The sequence below is a fragment of the Camelus dromedarius genome, chromosome 5 (assembly GCF_036321535.1).
Source record: "Camelus dromedarius isolate mCamDro1 chromosome 5, mCamDro1.pat, whole genome shotgun sequence".
NCBI lineage: Eukaryota > Metazoa > Chordata > Mammalia > Artiodactyla > Camelidae > Camelus > Camelus dromedarius.
The window spans coordinates 33,983,323-34,004,571 of record NC_087440.1 but is presented as its reverse complement, the minus strand read 5'-3'; the positions used below and the strand labels follow the sequence as shown (position 1 = coordinate 34,004,571).

Here is a 21,249-nt window from a genome sequence, read left to right as displayed (position 1 = left end):
AAAAAAATTGAAATAGTACTTTTAGAAAGAAGTTAATAAAAGAATGTGATATTTATCTTTGTGAGAAAAACTAAACAATGACCACCTATCTCTTGCAGTTGGTTCCATATTAATTATTAATTAACTAATTGGTTATCAATTAATATGAACAACAGCTATTACTATTTTAATCCGAAAGCATCTGAATCCCCATAGTTCCTTATAAGTAATAGAAAATATTAGTGATCACTTAACATTACTCGAATCTTTTTCTTTCCTCCTTACATATTTGATGTAACTTTTGTTACGCTGAAGACTTGGTCTTGTTTAGGAGAGAGTTTTATTCCTTTCAGTAGCTTAATTTCTTCACTTTCAAAGGAATAGATTTTCATCACAGCTGGTTTGTGTGGAATTTTTAAGGTATAAATTTGTATTCATTAAAAAGAAGTTCACATTAACGTTTCGATTTTGTTTCTGGATCTTCTAGTGTAGAAGTTATTAGCATGATGAACATGTGGTGATAGTGCTGTGGAAAAAGCTGCAGAAAACATACTCTTGCTGAATCTGCTGCATGATTATTCAGAATACTAGATTATTTAGAATACTAGAATACTGACAAAGAACATAGTGAATTTTAATATGTAATGAACCAAGACTGTTCAAAAGTGTCTCCAGAGGATCAAATTCATGACATTAAATAAAAATAATGAAACATACTAATCAAACATTTTTTTAGTATCTTTTCTTTTACTTATTTCTTCCAAATTTTATTTTAGAAAACTCCATAAAGAGTGCTCTTTAAAACTGTGAATCAAACAGGGGTGGCTTTCTTTAGCCACAACACTTTATAAGAAGTAGCAGCCTAAGATGAACAAAAAGGATGTGTAGCAGGAACCATGCTTCAGTTATCAGTTTAGATCTTTTAACCACTGTGACAAGATTTGCAGAAATCATCAGGCATGCCATTTAGAGCCTGGTTTTGACATTAATCTATTTTTTCAAGTTAATAAAAGGTATTCCACTGAGGTATTCTTTTGCTATCATGCTAATTAAGTCAGTATGCCCTTTATCTGAGTTTTAATTAAGTAGATTTCTTAAAGTTTAGAAATTCTGCTAAGCATTTATTTATTATAACATAAAGCGAATGTAACATGATAAATCAATACTTAAGGAATTTCACATCTCTTAACGCTATTCACTGTAGGACATAGCAGCCAAAATGCTCTTCAGTTAAGAAATTATAAACTGCTGCTTTAGAGATTCGTCACATTAATTTGGAACTCTAAGCCATCTCAGATCACTAATATATACAAGTGAGCTCTTTGCAACGTGTCAAGTAATCTTTTTATATGAATAATTTAGCGTGTTTGGATTAGTACAAAAATGAAATTCAGGAGATTTCAGGTAGTTATTGAATGATGACATAAAATTATTCCAGGCTTTAGTTTTATTTGGTATCTGATAACAAATATGATGTGTTGACAGTCCTTAAAGGACAGTTGTTTATCTCTATGTCTACAGAATCTTCAGGTTCAAGGTCAACACTGGTCAAAATTTTTTTCATCAGTGAGGACTAGAGGACTCATGAAATATGAAAAGAACTGTGATTTAAATCACTACCATTAGAATAGATACCAATTTAATGGAAATAAAATCTGTTGAATTATTTTGTAATGTCCATATGAAAGCTACATGGGATAGTTACAGGCTGTGCTGTGGACCATGAGGTAGGTAACTTTCACCAGACATTAGAAAGTTACTGAACATTAGAAAATTCAGCTAAAATTCTATGAGTGAGTAATGCATGGTATAGTGCTGTCTTTAAGTAATGTGTAAGTTATACTTTTATAGAGTATAAATGGTTATTATGCCTTCCAGAAAGTTCTGGTTCAGAAAATTTCATGTTATATAATTCTTTAATTTGAATCTAAAGAGAGATTTACCCTCACTATACATCAAACAACTGTTGAAAATGTTATTAAAGAGATACCAGGTATGCTCAGGGCAATCTATATTTTAGCTTATCCCTACTATTCTGTTATCTGATTTTTTTAAATTTAATTTATCATGAACCTCTTTCCATGCTGGTAAATAAAAGTCTTCATCATAAATTTAATTACAGCTTCTTATGATGAACAGCTTATTTAACTACCCTCTACTAATTGAACCTTAAGTTTGATTTAATTTTTTACCCTTAGAAAAAAATACTTTGATGAATAACTCAGTATTTGCATCTGTACATTTTTCCAATGGTTTATGAATTTAATTTTTTTAAATGAGATTACTGGGACATAAACTCCAGTATTTTCTTCTTCAAATCCATCCCAAACCTTTATAATTATTTGCTTATCAGAGCTTTATAGTGGTATGTGATTGTTATCTGATTTGCTTTTTTTAGTACAGTGAACTGGGATATTTGCATTTGATTATTAAGTCATTCTTTTCTCTCTCTGTCATTTCTTTGGTGTGATCATGACATGAGGATATGTGAGTGTGCAAGTGAAGGCATGTGTATAAGAGAGAGTGAGTGAAATGGCCACTTACATACCTAGCTCATTGTTTTCCTTATTGATTTTTAGCTTTTTTTTTAAGGGTTTTTAAAGTACTTCATATCTCATGGAATAAGTACTAGATATGCATCTAGCAATTATCACGTATGTTGCAAATTCTCCCAGTCCGATCCTAGCCTCCAAACTTTGTTTTGTATCTACATAAGTAATAAATTACATGTTAGTTAAACCGTTTTGAAGCATTTGTATGGAAACAAGGACTTTTATGCATTTTTTCACTTTACTAGTTCTCAAAATATAATTCCTTTTTTACATCCATACACAGTTTTAAACATAAATACAAATTCAAGAGAATCAGATGGGTAGATAAATTTAAGCCAAAAGCACAGATAAAAAGGCAAGTCAGCAGATTTTACAAATGATCATCTGAACTCTGGACATTCAACTTGGTATATTATTCTAACTGTCCCATGACACATGGTCCACAAGGTCTGGCTTTAGGATTTGGAAACAATCAACAGCCATACTTACGTCATTAAAATGGGTCCACTTTGGCCTTCAGGTGGGACCCACACACAGTCATCTGAGTCATCCTCTGAATATTTGGAGGAAAGTGTTGGCGAAAGTTTCCCTGGACCAGGAGCTTTCTTTTTCTTCAGTTCGTCTCTGCTTTTCTTATATTTATTCTTTGATGCTGAGGGAGACTGAGCAGACATGACAAGAAAAATTACTTAAATCCTTGATTCATCCTCAATTAGGGGCAAAAAACAGCTGGGAAGAACATTGTTTAACATAACACTTTATATAGAACTAAATGATTTGTCTGGTAATTCTATAATGTTATCGTAAGAACTATAGCACAAAACTTGAAGACAGTGTTATTATAGTACATATTTCAAGTAAGTTGAGATGATGAGGTTTTTTTAAAGTTTACTAAGGAAGTTATAGTGTCAGACTATTTAATTTACAAAACATAATTGTTTATATTTGAACTTCACTACACCATAAATTTTTTCAGGAGCCAGCAGATCTTTAACTCTCCAGTTTTCTCATTGTAGTTAACTGTACGTAGTGGGTTTCTTTAAATTTCTGGGAGTATATTATATTATGTCTAAAGTCAGTTATGTGCATAGCCTATAATAAAATTTGTATTTTCACATAAGATATACTCTAAGTACCAGTCTTCTCTTGAAAATATGTTCTTAGCAAGTTAAAAAATCTAATACTGTGTAATTCTGACTGTTACGTGCTTTAAAACAATGGAAAACAGTAGAAAATGGATTTTTTTTTTTTTTACTTTACTATGGCTTTAATACCTGAGATGATTACTTGCAAATGAACAGCTGCATCTTTAGCACCACAGGCTTAAATTAAGGTCCCAAAGTCCCATAGGTTTTACATTCCATGACATGTTAGCAAGAAACTTACAAATATAGAAAGGCTCATGTTCTGAGATGGAACACAATCCATATAATATCCATGACTAGCAAAGCAAATAAAATTCAGTGCAACAGCAGGCTCTGTAAAAGAAATACAGAATGATGAAAGAGAAAAAGGGAAGAAGGAACTCGTTGGTTTCTGTTAAAGCTGAACAACAGTAAAAATCCATTTTCATCATATTAGCAATACTGAAGAAATTGATTTAGTTGATTCTGTTTTTCTGAGCTGCTAATGTAATCATTTGAAATTTCTCACTTTGTTTTAATCTGAAATATTTTCACATATTTTTCAGCCCTTGCTGAAACTTTCTCTTGTAACACTTAATGATATAAACTTATAAGCCATTTGAGTTTTTCTTGTTATTTTCATTTTCGTAAATGAGAAACATGAGAAAAGAATGATTGAATACTTTGAATTCACAATAAATAAGCACATCAAGTAAAGATTTGGTTATTTTAATAGCTGAAAATCTTGAGACAGCTTAGTGAGTATTTTTTCCTCCTCAAATAATTATTAAAATTTAAAATCTGTTGTATGAAATATAATTTCAATTTTGCTGAAAGTTTGCTGAAGCTGAGAATGAAGGGCCCTCACCACAAACCAGATAGTACCTTAATAAACGTATCTTTTTCTTAATAAAATAACAATTAAACAATTAACTTCCTAGCTGTATTAATAAGAAACTAGAATAATCTGGCCATTCTTTCCCAATACTAAAAAATTATGTCTAAATCCAAATCAAATCTGTTGATTGTTTTTAGTTAAGCATACTTCCTGTGTATTTTTCTTTAAAAAGACAATCATAATAGTTAACATACATCAACCATTAATATTGTGTGTTGTACACATATGTGTATTGGCAGATGGGATTTGTATATCCATTCAAATGCAGTTAAATCCACATCTAGGCCCTCATTCCTGGCACTTGTACAACTGTGTGTCATTATATGGCCTCTATTTTCTCTGGCCTCAGATATACTAGAAATAAGAATGATCCTATATTAACAATCTCAAGACAGTGATAATGGAGGTTATTTTCAACCTTAAGGTGATATTATATCTTTACTTTTAACATCTTAGCTTTATGTTCTACAAATAATAGTGAATTGCTACCTTTTTAAAACTATAAGGTGAGTACTTTAAATATGAATTTGATTTGTGACCTTTTAGTTTTAGAGAGGATGTTTTATAAAAAAACTGCTTGGGCAGGATGTTAATAGGTTTTACATGCAAAACGGTGTCATGGATAATTAAATCTACTTATTAAAAAAAGTTAAATGGGTTTCTTTATTGTAAGACTTCACATTTTTAATATGCTAATGTGCATTGTAAATCAGAGAGAAGGATATTATATGCAGTTTTTCCCCTCAAATGTATTTGACCAGAGATTCCATTTTTTCATGGAGCATATTGTAGGGCAAGTGTTATGTAAAATATACTTATAGAAGTGCTAGACTAGCATTTGGGGGTTTTAATACTTAAAAAAAAATCCTACACCTTTTTCTACAACTTATCTTAGAACAGGGTGATTGTGTAACACAATTTTGTTTTTTTCTTTTAAAAAATACTTCTCTCAATTCCTAAATTTTCTTGAAGTGGCAATTTCAGAATTTTTTACCAACATGGTCATATTATTCAACTTGTAATAATATTATCTATTTTCTTATAAATACTTTGTATGGTCTGGGTTCTCACTATTTTTTCATTTTCATCTCTTTGCCTATTCCCCTTGAATTTTTTTCCCCAATCATATGGAATTATTTACATGGGACATCGTTTTTCTAACAGAGCTTTTTTCCTCAAACTTCCTTATCTTTACACATGTAATTCTCTCTTTCTGAAATGCCCCTTTCTTTTGACACATCTGCTGATGAACACTTGCTTCATATGATTTAGAACTCAGATTAAAGTGTGATCTACTTAGTAAAGCTTTACTGAGCTAATCTTTGCCATCCATATATACATCCATAGAATCAGTTATTAAATCGTATGTATTTTTTATGTATTTGACACACACATGCTAGGATGCTGTGGGTGTAAGGATGAACAATATAAGCATAAACAAAGAGCTCCTATTCTTTTGGACTGGACAGACTAGTGAATAGACAAATCTAATCCGTGATAACTGATGTTCTAAGGAAGTACAAAATGCTGAGGGTACACGTAGAAAGAGCTATGGAAATGAGGTTACACTTTGGGAAATGGATGACTAGTCAGAGATTTGAAAGATAAATAGGAGTTACTGAGGGAGAAGGATGAATGCAATTAGAACATCTAAAAAAAGAGTTAAAAACAGAGATGGACTTACTTGAAAATAGAATTACTGGGGAAGTAGTCAAACAGACATTGGTAATTATGTAGTGTAGTAATTACATAGGATTACCATAGTACTATTGTATTACCAAATATGATGGCTTTGAGGACTGTAGTTCTGAACTTTGAGACCATGTGGATATTGACTGTGGCTAATAAGATGGTGTTCTGCTATGTTTGTAACACTTCATAAGTAACATATATTGAGCTTATTTTTCCACACTGTGGCAATTAAATATATGATAGAAAAAATGCCCTACCTGAATTTCCATAAAAGAGTAAATTTTCATCAAGCTTTAAATACTTTAGTTGTGTACACCTCTCTGCTAACATAATATCTGAGGAACACAGGAGAGCTTAAAGTCCATGTAAATTTTCTCAAGACTAAGAGTAGTCAAAGTCCTTGTAAATTTTTTATAAGCTCCACACTAATGTTACCTATGGAGTTTCTATATATCACTTTATTATTTTCCTTTTTAGAGCTATACATAAATAGTAGCCTATAGCTTAAAAGTTTCCTCCCTTGCATTATTAGAAATTAGATAAGAAAAATCATTTTGCTATATCTTTCACATTCACATTGTTTTCTTCATAGTTTTAGATTGTTGATCTCTAATTTTGAATATGCTTAGATGATGAATAAGAAGGCTGGAGGTTAAATTCTCAGTAATTTTTTATTCCTTTTAAATTAATTTGCAGAATTTTAAAAATAATATTCCCAAGGGGAGCTTTTCATGGCTGTTTTGTAGATCTTATTCAGAATTAAGATTCTTTATAAAGTACTCAGACAAATTTAATGTCAAATTATGTTCATTTATGTTTCTTTGATATTTCAGCTTGGTAATATACTGTACCACCTTGTAATATAATGCAGATGTCTATAATCTTTACTTTACTATAGTAAAACACTAGGGCTAGTTTTACTCTAGGTAAAATTATTTTACTATTATAATAACTGCCGTTTACTTTGTTTTCAGAATATATTAGCTGATTATAGATGTTTATAAAACCATGGTTTCTTTGAGCTTTTTAAAGACTCATTGAGTAAATAAATAGTGTTTTCATAGTCCTTTAGAAACATACCATGTTAGCACTTTCTTTTTCATCAGTTAAATAGAGGTGAACTCAATTTGAAGTCATATATTTTCAAATTTTTACATAGAAGTGTTCATGATAAATATATTAAAACTTTTGATTTAATTCTAATGTAATCTAACAGAATTTAGTCAAATGACTTAATTGATAAAAACATTTGTTTTCTTAGCAGTGTGTAGTTATTGGCATTCAGTAGATGCCAAAGCAAAATGTCATGCTTTGATACACAGCAGTATTATAGGGAAGTCTTAATTTGAGGTCAGGGTTTCATATTTTATCATTATAGTGATTAAGTTTAATTATGAAGTTTTGTCTGTACGCCCTACTCCAATGTAGGGAATTGGTTACTTGGATATTTTCCCCTGGGAAAACCCTTTGTAAAATTATTCATTCTGTGGAGTTGGGTGTACCTTCTAAGGAGTAATCTGTAGGTCATTGAGTAGGTAAAGGGCATTGAGCTGAGCTCCCATCCCTGGGTTTTTCTAAAAGCATTATTAGAAAGAACATAATCTTTAAAATAGAAATGTATGATACATATGTTCTTAATAGATTTTATTAGGAGACATTATGTGATAATGGTCTTTGGTTTACCTTGCGTCATTGATAATTCATCTGTTTAATATACTTCTCTGTATGTATTTTCCTCTTCTTTTGACATTTACAGTAGATTTTAATGTAATTTATCTGGATTAATAAAATTTGTTATAATGTTGCTCATCCAAGGCCATAGTTTTAACTCATTAAATTAATCATTCTTTATCAACACTCTGCTAAATGCTGGCCTGGGAAAACCCCTGTGAACAAAACAGTCAAGGTTTCTGCCCTCTTGGACTTTCTGTTTCAGTGGGGAGAGACAAACAATGAAGTAAACAAGTCACAACAGACTATAACTTCAGAAAGTGTTGGAGTCATGGAGAAGGTAAAGGAACATAAAGTGATAGAGAGTGATTGAGAGCAGGCTATTTCATGGTTGCCAAGGAATACTCCTCTGATGAAGAATCACTGAGTCAAGGTCTTAACAATGAGAAAGGGGCTTCTGTGGGAAAGGCCAGAGAAAAAGTTTTCCTAGTATAGGCATCAGTAGGAAGAAAGAGCCTAAGTGAGAAGAAGCTTGACATGTTCCAGGAACTAAAAAAGACCTAACTCTAGAGTGAAGAAAAAGAGAGGGAGAGTAATATGAGATGAAGACTAAGAACTAAGCAGAGGCCAGGTCATGATGAATTTTGAAAGCCAGAGTAAAGGGTTTGAATTTAACTGAAAAATGAGAATACAGTACCTTGTTTTTAAACAGGTAAGTTACATATGGTTTGTGTGTTTGAGAAATTACTTTGAATAAGGAGTGATTGTAGAGGTGCAGGAAGTGGGCTATCCTGTTTAGAGACAGTGACAATTTGGACTAGGAGGTGTCAGGAGAAAGAGAGTGAATTAATTCATAATATATTTTTATGGCATTTGCAACCATGGAACTGAATTTTACCTGACCTAGGAAGAGAGTAGCAGCAAAAAAGTCAAAGGAAGAAAGTGTTTCTATAAAGAAGGAATAGTTAACTGAAGCTACTGAATGGAGAGGAAAAGGTAAAATGGCATAAAAGTATACACAACTTGCTGTTTTTCTTCATTGCTATAGTTTACTAATATCCCTATCATTCTTCTTTGTTGACTTTAGCATCTGACTCACTGTCTCCTTTTTACCTGTACTTCTGTTCAGTCTTTGTTCCAGAAAACTTTGAAAGAATGAGTGATGACAGAGCAATGGGAGTGGCAAAGTCAAACAAGGAAAATATCTCAACAGTTTGTGGCCAGAGTAACCTGAGATTTGAGAGAAAAAAGACTGCCCTAGTTGAGAGTGCTCCATGAGACATAAAGATGTAGGGAACAGCCAGATTTTAAGGGGGAGATTACAAGGAGCATTCAGGAAAGGAGTTTCAGATATGGGGCATATTTTGAAACTGAGGTAACAGAGGGCACAATGAAGAAGTTTACAAGGACAGACGATAGGAATTGGGTCTGACTCAGGGACATAGAGAAGGCTGTAAGCATAAGAATCTGATTATGGTGACTAAAGAGATTTAGACTTCTGCTGGTAACTTAGGTATGTAAGAATGTGAGGAATAGTCATCTCATAGGAAGATGGACAAGTAAAGTTATAGTCCAGCTTAGTATTTTAAAGGTATGATACCACTGACATTTCTTTTCTCTTCCTTGAAATGATGTAGTGGCCTTCGATGGGGGAGGAGCAGGAGTAGTGAAATACTGAGGTGTGGGAGCCACTGGTCAGGGGAACAGTTGACACAAATGCACTAAGAAGGATACTCAAGGACTTATTCACAAGGGTAGGTCAGTGAGTAAGGGCAGGAGGCCAAAAGCTGCATAAAGAGTGGACAGGAAACCAAAGACCCAGAGATTCCCTCTAAAGGGAAGGAGGCCAGAGGATGACAGAGAGCCTGTCATCTGTCCTCACAGGCATCAGAGGTCAGTGGGTGACCAGGAGTCCAAGGATCTGTCTTCAAGTGGATTGTAAGTCTAGAGGACTAGCCAGAGGGTCAGGAGGTTTAAGACCATGGAAAATTGTCTGTTACTATGGTAGTGCATGAAGGTATCTGACAGTCACTCAGTCACAGGTAACATCTAGTCTGAGATTCTTCCAGTTGACAAGCCTTCTCCATAACATTTTAAGAATTCAGAATAATAGAGACAAAGATAGGAGAGAGGCTTATATGAAACAAGAATTAGAATTATGGAAAATTATTATAGAAACACAATTTTGCCATTTTCTGAGACATTTTTAAAACTAAGTGTATAATAGATAAGTCACATTTAGTTCACGACATCACAAAACTGCATCTGAACAGTAGCCACCAGTTTTATCACTTTTAGCCCCTGTAACGCTAATTTATTCTGATATTCTTTAGTTTGTGATTGTCTAATACTTGATGTTGGAAAAACGTGAAGTGGTAAGATACTCTGTTGTCTGTTCACATCAGAGAATACAAAAATAACTTTTGGCAAGTGAGCTAAAGAACTTTGAAGAACTTTGGAGCCTCACTTTCAGCCCCAAAGTCACATTTCTCTCTAAATATACTGTGGCATGCTGAAGCTATTTATTAAGTAAGATGTTTTGCTCCCTTTTTTCCAGCATCATGGTCATAGCAAAACTGTAATGCATAGGGAGAGCATGGATTAGCAAGATGTAGGTTTGTAATATTTTTCCTGATAAAATACTGCCATTTCCCCCAATGTGATTAAGGGCACTTATGGAACCCACTTATAACATCACATTCAGTAATAAAACACTGAGATCTTTCCCGCTAAGATTTAGGACAAGACAAGTACACCTGTTTCACCAGTGCTATTCAACACTGTACTGGTAATTCTAGCCAGAATAATTGAACAGGGAAAATTTTAAATAGGTTTCCAAATTGGAAAGGAAGAAGTAGAACTATGTCTATTCATAGATAACACGATCCCAAATATAGAAAACCTCAAAGAAACCTACAAGAAAACTACTGGAACTAGTAAATTCAGCCATGTTGTAGGGTACAAGATCAATACACAAAAATCAGTGTTTTTCTATGCACCATCAATGAACAATCCCTAAAAGAAATTAAGAAAGCAATTTCATTTGCGATAGCTCCTAAAAACATAAAATACCTAGGAGCAAATTTAACTAAGAAGATGAAAGACTAAAGAACACCTAAATAAATGGGAAAGCACCCCATGTTCATAGGTAGGAAAACTTAGTATTGTTAAGATGCCAATATGTATATTGCCAAAGCAGTATACAGATACAATAAAATTCCAACATCCTTTTTCGGTAAAAATGGAAAACCCTATCCTCAAATTCATATGGCAATGCAAGGGGCCCTGAGTAGCCAAAGCAGTCTTCAAAAAGAACAAAGCTGGGGACTCACACTTCCTGATTTCAAAAATTACTACAAAGCTACATGAATCAAAACAATGTGGTACCTTACATAAGGTCAGACATAGACTAACAGAGTATAATTGAGAGTCCAGAAATAAATCCATGTATCTGAAGGTATTTGCAAATCATATGTATGGTAAGGCTTTAATATCTAGAATATATAAAGGATTCCTAAAATTCAACAACAAAAAGACAATCAGAAGAAAAAATAGGCAAAGGATGTGAATAGACATTTCTCCACAGAAAATATACAAATGGCCAATAAGCAATGAAAAGATTCCCAACACCATTTGTCGTTAGGGAAATACAAATTAAAATTACACAGAGATACCACTTCACATTTATTAGGATGGCTATTATTTTAAAATAATAACATGTTATTGAGGAGGTAGAGAAATTGGAACTCTCGTACATTGATTGTGGAAATGTAAAATGGTGCAGCTGCTGTGGAAAAGAGTTTAGCTGTTCCTCAAAAAGCTACCGACATACAGAATTACTGTATGACTCAGGAATTCTTACTCCTAGATGTATACTACTGAAAAGAACTGAAAACAGAGACCTAAGCAAATATTTGCATGCTAATGTTCATTGCAGCGTTATTCACAGTAGCCAAAAGGTGGAAACAGCCTAAGTGTTCATAAACAGATAAACAAAATTTTTATATATACACAGTGGAAAATTATTCAGGGACAGAAAGGAATTAAGTACTGATATATGCTACAACATGAAGAAAATATTATGCTAAGTGAAATAAGCCAGTAACAAAAAAACAAATATTGTATGATTCCATTTATATGAAATAGCTAGAATAGGCAAATTCATAGAAACAGAAAGATTAGCAGTTACTAAGGGATGTTGGGAATATATGGGGATTTAGTTTTCAAGGGTTACAGATTCTCTATTTGGGGTGATAAAATAATTTTGGGAATAGACTTGCACAAGTTTATGAATAAAAATACCATGTAATTGTACGATTATAAATATGGCAGATTTTATGTTATGTGTAATTTACCACAATTTTCAAGTATTTTGTCATTTTATATTACTTCAACATATATAAAACTGCCACAAATTAATATATTTTAAATATTTTAATAAAACAATTTTTAAAATAAAAGGATTATATATACTCTTGAAATTTTTATCATTTTCCCAAACTTTACAAATTTCCCTTCACATATTCCTTCCTCCAGCAAGTTAATGGGCCACTATTCTTCATGCTTCCTCTACATTCATCTGATACAGTGCATGTGATTAACAGTATGGCAATTGTTACCATTCATTGACTTGAATAATTCACTCTCTTAAAATCCACGCAAATGTGGGCCTTGCTTTCATATTGGATTTGTGGGTTCATGATAAAGATGGAGTCATTTTCTGATAACACTTTTTTTAAGAAAATAGGGAGTTATACTTACTGCTTAATCTTGACTAATGTATTATGCTCTATCGGCTCTCAAAGGTGATAACTTATGTCACTTGGTAGGAGTGGGGCTATCACCAGAGATGTTCATCATCTTGCTGTCAGCTTATAGCAGCAGCACTGTTCAGATTTGTTACCATGCTACATGTCCAGTTGCATGTTTTGCTCCTTACTTTCAAATGACTTTGATTAGCTATGCCTGCTACCACTGGTTCTGAGCTTGATTTGATATCATGTTTGTTGCAAGCTGTGTTCCCAGCTTCCAAGCGTGGTCCACAAAATTCTGCAGGTGAATTCGTACTAACTCATATGGAGTAGCTAGAAAAATTCCAAGCGCCATTTTTCTCATAGCAGAAATTTAAGAGTACTAATTAGTGTCAAAAATGTCGACACTGATTGGGAGTGGAGGCAAAGTCAGGGAGTCTATTTTATATGTACTTATAAAAGTGTAGTTATATTTTAAATAAAATTTAGTCATGGCAGTTTTATAATCCTATAATCCTTGGTGGAAGTTCAAAGGTAATAATATTGACCAAACTAGGATTGCTATAGTTCTGAATGTAGCATAAGCCTGTGCTAAATACAAATGAACAATTAGTCATCATCATAACTATAGTAAGGTCTTTTGCATGACCTCAGAAGTTAAAAACTAAATAAATTATAATTGTTAATTAGAATTTTCAGATATGTCTGCTTTCAAACTTCAGGGTCTTCAGAACATAGAGTCTCCTAAACTCCTGATGTTGCTTTGTGGGAATGGCTATTTAAAAGTAAATGACTATGCCACTTGCATGCATAGGACAGAGATTGAGTGAGAAGCTGAACATCTCTGGCTGTCACTCATTCTCTCATCTTAAGTTCTTTGAAGCATATGAGTGCTTTTAGATTTTTCTAAAAAGTATACTTTTATCCTTTGGTTTAATTGAGTATATTTAAATGTTAAAGCATACTCTATAAACAGAGACTCAAGCTTCACTAAGTTGGCTTTGGACTAAAACATGTTATAATGGCCCCCTACAAATTTTTACAGTTTAGAAGTAGATACATGATTGTGTAGAGAGTTAATCACCTGAAGGAGAAAAGCAATTATTACTTTCATGAGATGTCAATTCCTATGATTTCCTTTTTTTAAAAAGCCTCTTCTTGAAATAGTATATTTTTCCCTCAGTAATTGTAGGGTAGGAGGAAGCTTTATCAAATGTGCAAAACTGTACAATGGTATAAAAGCTGCAATTACAAATTGAACTTACTTTTTATGGCACTTTTCCTAAGTACTTTGTTGATCTGAAAATTTGTTCTAAAAAATTTGCTAATAGCCCACACAATTATTAACCATCTCCTATGGTGGTTTGTTCTCTGCAAGAAAGGTCAATTTTTTCTTTCATTTTATACTAGATTTGAAATAAATCTGTGAAGTGATATTAATAGTATGACTCAGTGTATTTAAAAAATTATCAGGCTTGGGTGAAAATTATTGTTCCATCATCAAGCTGAAACATATGTGACTTTGTTAAAAGGTTGTAATTTGGTAGCTGGACTAACATTACATTTTTCAGAAGGTATATGTTGTAATGAAAAAAATATGGTACTTGAAAAAAACCTTACTTCTCTCTGCATTTGTTGGTTATGTATCCTTGGCCCAACTGCTGTCACTTCTATACCTATAAGTTGGTGAAAATATTATCTGCCCTGATAATTGTGAACATTAAATGAGATATCATATATTACATAATACATAATTGTATTAATAATATATTAAATAATTGTGTTATAACTTATATAATACATATACTGTTATTCTTTTTTAAAATAATTTGCATTTTGTTCTAACCTGAAATTTGTAATACATGTCATTACAAATGATTGATACTCTATACTTGACTTATAATAGTTAAACTACAGGAAAGCTAATGAGCTAATGTTTATGCTTCTTTTAAACTACAAAGACATTCACATAATTAGATCACCATGATTATAGACTGAGAATAGTGAAATAATCACTATAAATTGCTTTATTCATTAAAGAAAATTATATTCTCTGTCTTTAGTTTTAAAAATAAAAATGCTTACATGCAATTTTAAACCTTAAGGAAGCATCAGTGGAATATTTTACCTATTAGTACTGACCTTAAATTCAGAAATAAAGGCGGAAAAGCCAAAATAGATTTCACGGAGGTCAACCTCCTCTATGGTTGTCACTCAGAATCTATCCATTGCTAATTTATATAGTTTCAGTAACCTCACTTAGCTGGTTCACCAGCCATTGAGTACTAGAAGCAGCAAAGTAGAAGAGAGGAAGTTGCTAGAACCTGACCTACCAACAAACAGCAGGGGTAAGTGGTAGTAAGAGGAAGAATGTGAAAACTGAAAAAACAAATACCAATCACAGAGCACCATTTGTATAAGGATAGACATGCATACCTAAAGAAATCTTGTGTTTGCCACTGTATTACTGTCCAGAACTATGTAGTTTTGCCCAAGTATTATGGAAATATTAAGTATATTTTAAAATATATAACAAATTGGGAGATATTTCTTAAAATGGTAGAAACTAAATGTCATATTGGGAGAAATAAACTCTATCCATTCAGAATATTAGCTATCCAGAGAAAGGAATTTTTCTGTGCTATTAATAGCTGTTATCTTACTGATAAAATTATCTATATATCATATTTTGTTTTAAGCCTCAATTTTTGCCTGTTGAAAAGTTAACTGGCACTTCCACTTTCTCTATAAACATTGTCTATAGGTTGTCATAGAATTATTAATATTCTACTAGATTTTTGGTATTAATTTTTAATTTTGAGATGTTTCACTGTTACTCATTCAACCAAATTTCTTACTTTAGACTGACACTAATATTTCCTAAAGAAGTATATATTTGCATTTATATCATAAGATACTTAAAGTTATAATTTCAGTAGGAGTATAAACTGATACATTTCTAACATCCAAACAAATTGTTCGCTACTTTTCCTTATTGTTGACATTGGAAATATATGGATCAGATCATTAGTATATGCGTATTATTCTAAACTAGACTCATCCTGGTTGAAATAAGTCTCAGGTATCTAAAAAGTCTTGGATGGTATTATATACTACAGCAAAAGTATTCTTTTCATAATTTTATTCTCTTAGGTAGACGACATTTTTAGAGTTTATCTATTTTCTTTTCTGTCCTGGGAAGGAAAAAGACTATTGAACTATTTGTTATTTCTCCTATTACCTTTCTCGAAGCTTTTTTAAAAATCAAGTGTTCTTTTTACTGACATTATAATTTATAACTTATTTTAGTTTTTAAAATCATTCCCCCAAATAGATCTCATTCTTATATACATTGACTCCCCTTATAAACCCAAAGAGGCTTACTAGTTTTATAGACATTTTATAGGTGAAAAGGTTAAAATCAATCATATATTTTTAATATACAGATAAGAAAATTAGACTCATGGTTATTCATTTATGCAGAAAATACTTTTTCAGCATCTGCAGTGTGCCAGGCACTATTCTAGACACTGAGGATGCAGTAGTGAACATGACAGACAAGCTCTCTTTTATCCTTTACTTTTATTTTTGTCTTTGCTTATCCTGGTATTATCCTCTGACTTTTCCCATAGTACTAGTTTTATCTCATATCCTTTCTATGTATTTTATTTGCTTTATGTATAGTGTCTGTCTTCATGAACTAAAATAAGAACTCCATGAAAGCATCTTTGACTGTTTGGTCATTGCTGTATCCAGTATAGTACTTAATATTTATTGGGACTCAGTAGATTTTTGTCAAATGAATGAATGAATTGAATTAAACAAGGGCCATGTGGTATCTTGAAAGCCAAGTGAAGTGTTTTTAGAACAGCATGGTCAGCTATGTTGAATGCTGCTGATGGTTTAGACATCATAGACATGAAGATTGGACTTACCAGGATATAGCTGTGATGAGTAGTTTCGTGGAGCAGTAGAACAGAAGCCATATTGGAGTAGATTCAAGAAAAAAGGAATGGGTGGTAAAGAAGTAGAAAGAGAATATATGTGTAACTCATTCAAGGAATTTTGAGGGATAGGGAAATTGAGCTGTAACTAGAGGAGGGGTATGAGGCCAGGGAGTGCTTTAAAATGTTTTCCTTTCATTATAAAAATTTCAAACATACATAGAAAAACAGTGAACCTCTTTATACACTTCATATTTATCAAAAATATCAAGATTTTGGCATACCTATTTAATTTACTCATTTTTCTGTTGCAAAAAATACTTTGAAGCAAATGACAGTCATTTTAGCCATATGTACTTCAGTATGCATCTTTTAAAAAAGGAAAAAAAGACACTGTCTCACACAATCTGATGGCATAATCACACCTATTAAAATTAACAGTAATTCTTTGATGCTATCTAATACCCCGCTCTTATGAGATTGCCATAATTATGTTTAAAATGAAAGTCGTTTGAATATAGATTCAGTCAAATTCTAATTCGCCTTTGATCATCGTATCTCTTACGGCCCTTTTAGTCTAGAAAGCAGCCTTTCCTATATTGATGAAATTAGAGTTGTCCTGACTATCTTACATTCTTGATTTGTATCTTTGCTTCCTCATGGTGTCATTTAATTTATTTTTCTATTTTCAGTATTATTTGTGAACAGTAACGTAGTACCAAATGTTTGGTTAGATTTAGGCTCAGCCAGTTTGGGATGCATACTTTATCGCTGAGCCCTGTGCTTCATATTGCGTCATGTCAGGAGGCATATGTTCGATTTTCACACTCTTAGTTATGCTAATGTTGATCAGTGTAGTCAATTGGTGACTGCCTGATGGTTCCACTGAAATTTTCCCATTAACCTTTCATCTTATGATTTTATGATCTTTGTCTAAATCAGTTATTTCATATGCTTTACCAAAGGATAATTTTCTACTTCTGTCATAAAGGAAGGATCTTTAAAAACTGTACAAATTGTAACACGTTTTCTGCTGATAGAAATGATCTAATAGAAAAGAAAAAATTATGATACCTGGAGAAACAGTGATTGGTTGGTAAGAGGGGTTGGGGTCCACTGCACAGGTGACAATGCCTTAGGTAGAAGCAGAAACAATTTAAATGACTTGTCCAAGGTTACAGTAGCACAGAGTGAATATATTTTATTATAAATATATATCAGAATTTTGCAATGGAATCTGATAATTGTACCTAATTTTATCAACATGCATATTCAGTTTATGATATTACATGTGATATCAAGACTTAAAGCCATTTCAAATTTCACTGCCTATATTTGACCCTACTAATTTTTCTGATTTCCCTCTTAAAAGTGCAATTTTAAATTAATGGTGTCTTATAATCCTGTATCTTTACGTTATTAAAAAAAAGCATATACTTTTATGTAATTTTCTCAGCTTCTGTTGCTAGTCTATTGCAAAGAGAAGTAAATGCTACTGTTAAATAAAATGATAAATAACTGGCAGTTTAGTTTAGACACTAATGGAGCCTAAAAGCCTATAAAATGACAAAAACAGCAACTTTTATGATTTATAGTCTCATTTTTGTTACACAGTTTGGTCATATACCTGACAGTCTTCCCTTTTTGTGACTTTCTCCTAAAAATTTTAGTTTTATGTTATCTAAGTGAAAAGGCCATTAGAGTTCAGAGGAAGAATATGACAGCATCTCTTCTGAGGATTGCAGCAATTCCCATCGGAGGATGTACAATCTCATTTTTTCTTTCTTTCCTTCTTTTTTGTAGTAGTTCTAATGGTAGTAATATAATTTAACCTTTAAAGAATATTTACTGCAACTTTGGACCTATAAACTATCTCCAGATTGTCTCATATGTGCTATGTGAAATTTAGTTTTAGACAATCATATTTCTTTATGGCTCAGTGATTTCCATTTACTGCCTGTTAGTCTGTATAGTCTGAAGGGTATTGAGGTTACTGTGTTGTCTGACACAGTAGGTATTCTATTAGAATTTTAAGAGCAACATGTATTATATAGTCTCTTTAGTTACTTAGTGCCAAGTTTTTTTAAAAAAAAAATCTGTTGAGGCTGATTTCCTTTCCTGTCTCGGCATCCCCAAAAGAGCACTCTGCTGTTGTCTCCAAAAGCAGGAATGTAATCTGATCTATGTTTTGTTTTGTCTGCTGACTTAGATGAGAACACTTTGCATGAGCTGCATTGATCAATTCTCATCCTTTCTAGTCATTTATTGGACAATTAATACAACCTTGTAAAGACTCCCTGGAGTATTCCTATGAGCTAGATCATTTTACCCAGGAATAGATACAGAGATACATCAAGATAGATAAGGATGAGAAAAGCTGATTATGAGAAACAGGAAATAGTAAGGCTTCAGACTCACATTATGTTTTTCAGATTCTATCCATTCTTACAATTGAAAAATATACTTGCTCTCTATTGAAATATTTTGTACAAGTTAGGAGACATAGCTTTTCATAAACTTGTATCTTCATTGTTTAAAATGGGGAAATTTAATTTAGGTGTATTCATATAGTATTATTCTTTATTTCTGCTCCTAATTCTGAAGACCTCTTTTTTTCCCTAAAGGTAAGAATGATAATCTTTTACTAGTCTTTTAAAAATTTAAAACTACTAGAAAAATGGTTTATATGGCAATTAATCCTTAAAGCAGTGTAAACTCCCTGAGATTTTTGAAATGTGTATAATTTCACACTTTTGTCCTTCAAAATGTACCTTAAAAATACTTCTGAGTGGCTTAGAATTTTGAAACTGTAGCACCAAAAGGAAATGTGTTAAGTACTTAGATGTTTTCTTATTAGTTAAAAAACAAGTATTTTATAAATTTTAAAATATTCTTTTGACTTTTTTGATAACTTTAGTAAAGCAACACTTCCTTCTGAGAAGTTTATGCATTTGTTGTGTTGGGCTGCTGAGCGGATTACAGTTTAATACCAGGCTGCTGCAGTGAGGCTCAAAATAGTCTGAAAACTTATCATTTATTTTTATTGTCTTCAGGTATATCTGTAAAGTATAAAATGAGTTGTAGGACCTGTGTATTAAACCTGACCAATTTCATTTTAGTCATGCCTCACATGATGTGTCTATATTTTATTCACTAGATATGAAGCAAATACTATTAAAAAATCTTGATTCATGAATTTCCACTTTTAAACAATTTAAAATTTTGTTTTTAATTATGATATTCTACCATTAAAACTACATAACTGATACAAGCAGTGTTGATTCATTTATCCAGTAAATATTTATCATGTACCTATTAGGTGCCAGAGACTGCTCTAGGCTTTGGGGAAACTATAGCACAAAACAAAACAAACAAATTCACTGTCCTTTTGCTTGCAAAGTAAAACATAAGCAAATATAAATTGTCAAATAGCATTGTTGCTGTGATTGAAAGTAGAGCAGGGTAAGGGAATAAAGGGTGTACAAATTCAGAGATTTATCTACTATATAAACTTTCCAAGATCCCTCTCTGCACCGATTTAAATGTTCTTTTTACTGCAAACCACTCATGTGTCATGCATGTAGATATAGCCATTATAGTTCATTCATCGTATCTTATAATTGTCTGGCTTGATGTCTGTTTTTCGCCGGTAACAGTATGGTCTTTAAAGTTGGGTCTGTGGATCTTCATCTGTGTGTTAACCTGTTTCTAACCCTAAGTTCTTTTTAAGTGCTCAGTACATATTGGTTATGTCAGTGAATGAATGGTATGTTCAGAACTTCTCAGGATCCCTGGCTCAGCTGACCCTTTTCAAGATTTGGAGTTCTACATTTTACATTTTTTACTGGCATTTGTATAGCATCCATTTTAAAGCTTTTTTGAAAAAAAAAAAACCAACAAAATAAGCGTTTTCTGAATATTAATCTTTTATCCACAGGTACTACTGAACGAGTGTGCTTGATCCAGGGAACAGTTGAAGCACTGAATGCAGTTCATGGATTCATTGCAGAAAAAATTCGAGAAATGCCCCAGAATGTGGCCAAGACAGAACCAGTCAGCATTCTACAACCCCAGACCACCGTTAACCCAGATCGCATCAAACAAGTGAGTGTTTAGTTGGGAAATCAAAGACAAATATCCACAATGTAGTATGAATTCCTTATAAAAGAAGCCTTTAAGTTTTAGCATATAAATTTTTTTCTAAGAATACTTAAAACATAACAGAGTTGTCATTTATTCATTTAAAGACTATCAGAGTCTCTTCCTTAGATTGATCAGTTGATTTATTTGTTGATTGAAATTACACATTTATTAGTGTTACACTGAGAAGCAATTATGTGACTCATTTTTTTTGTGGTGCCCTTTAAAAATTTTATGGACAAAAATTTGATTAATCTATAGGAATTTAGTCTATTTAAAATTATATTACTGTTTAAATAAAGTGTAAAAATAGAAACTATATTCTCAAAATTCCTAATTCCATATTTTAGTAATATTTTTAGTCTTTAGTATAGTTGTTATGCATATAAACTCCTGTCTTGTTAATTATCATGTTCAACATTTTTTATCAACAAATATGTATAAGTAAATTTTTGTACCTAGCAAACAGTCCTTTGTTACAAATCAGCTATTATGCTC

At 32.3% G+C, this 21,249-nt stretch overlaps 1 protein-coding gene across 2 annotated transcripts in view; it reads left to right on the top strand.

The window, feature by feature from the left end:
• Nucleotides 1-21,249, top strand: part of NOVA1 (NOVA alternative splicing regulator 1) — a 142,431-nt gene that overhangs the window by 87,046 nt on the left and 34,136 nt on the right. For both annotated transcript variants that reach the window (XM_064485872.1, XM_031453522.2), the window contains exon 3: nucleotides 20,549-20,715. In XM_064485872.1, coding sequence (XP_064341942.1) covers nucleotides 20,549-20,715 — 167 coding nt within the window. The remainder of the gene's footprint in view (nucleotides 1-20,548; nucleotides 20,716-21,249) is intronic.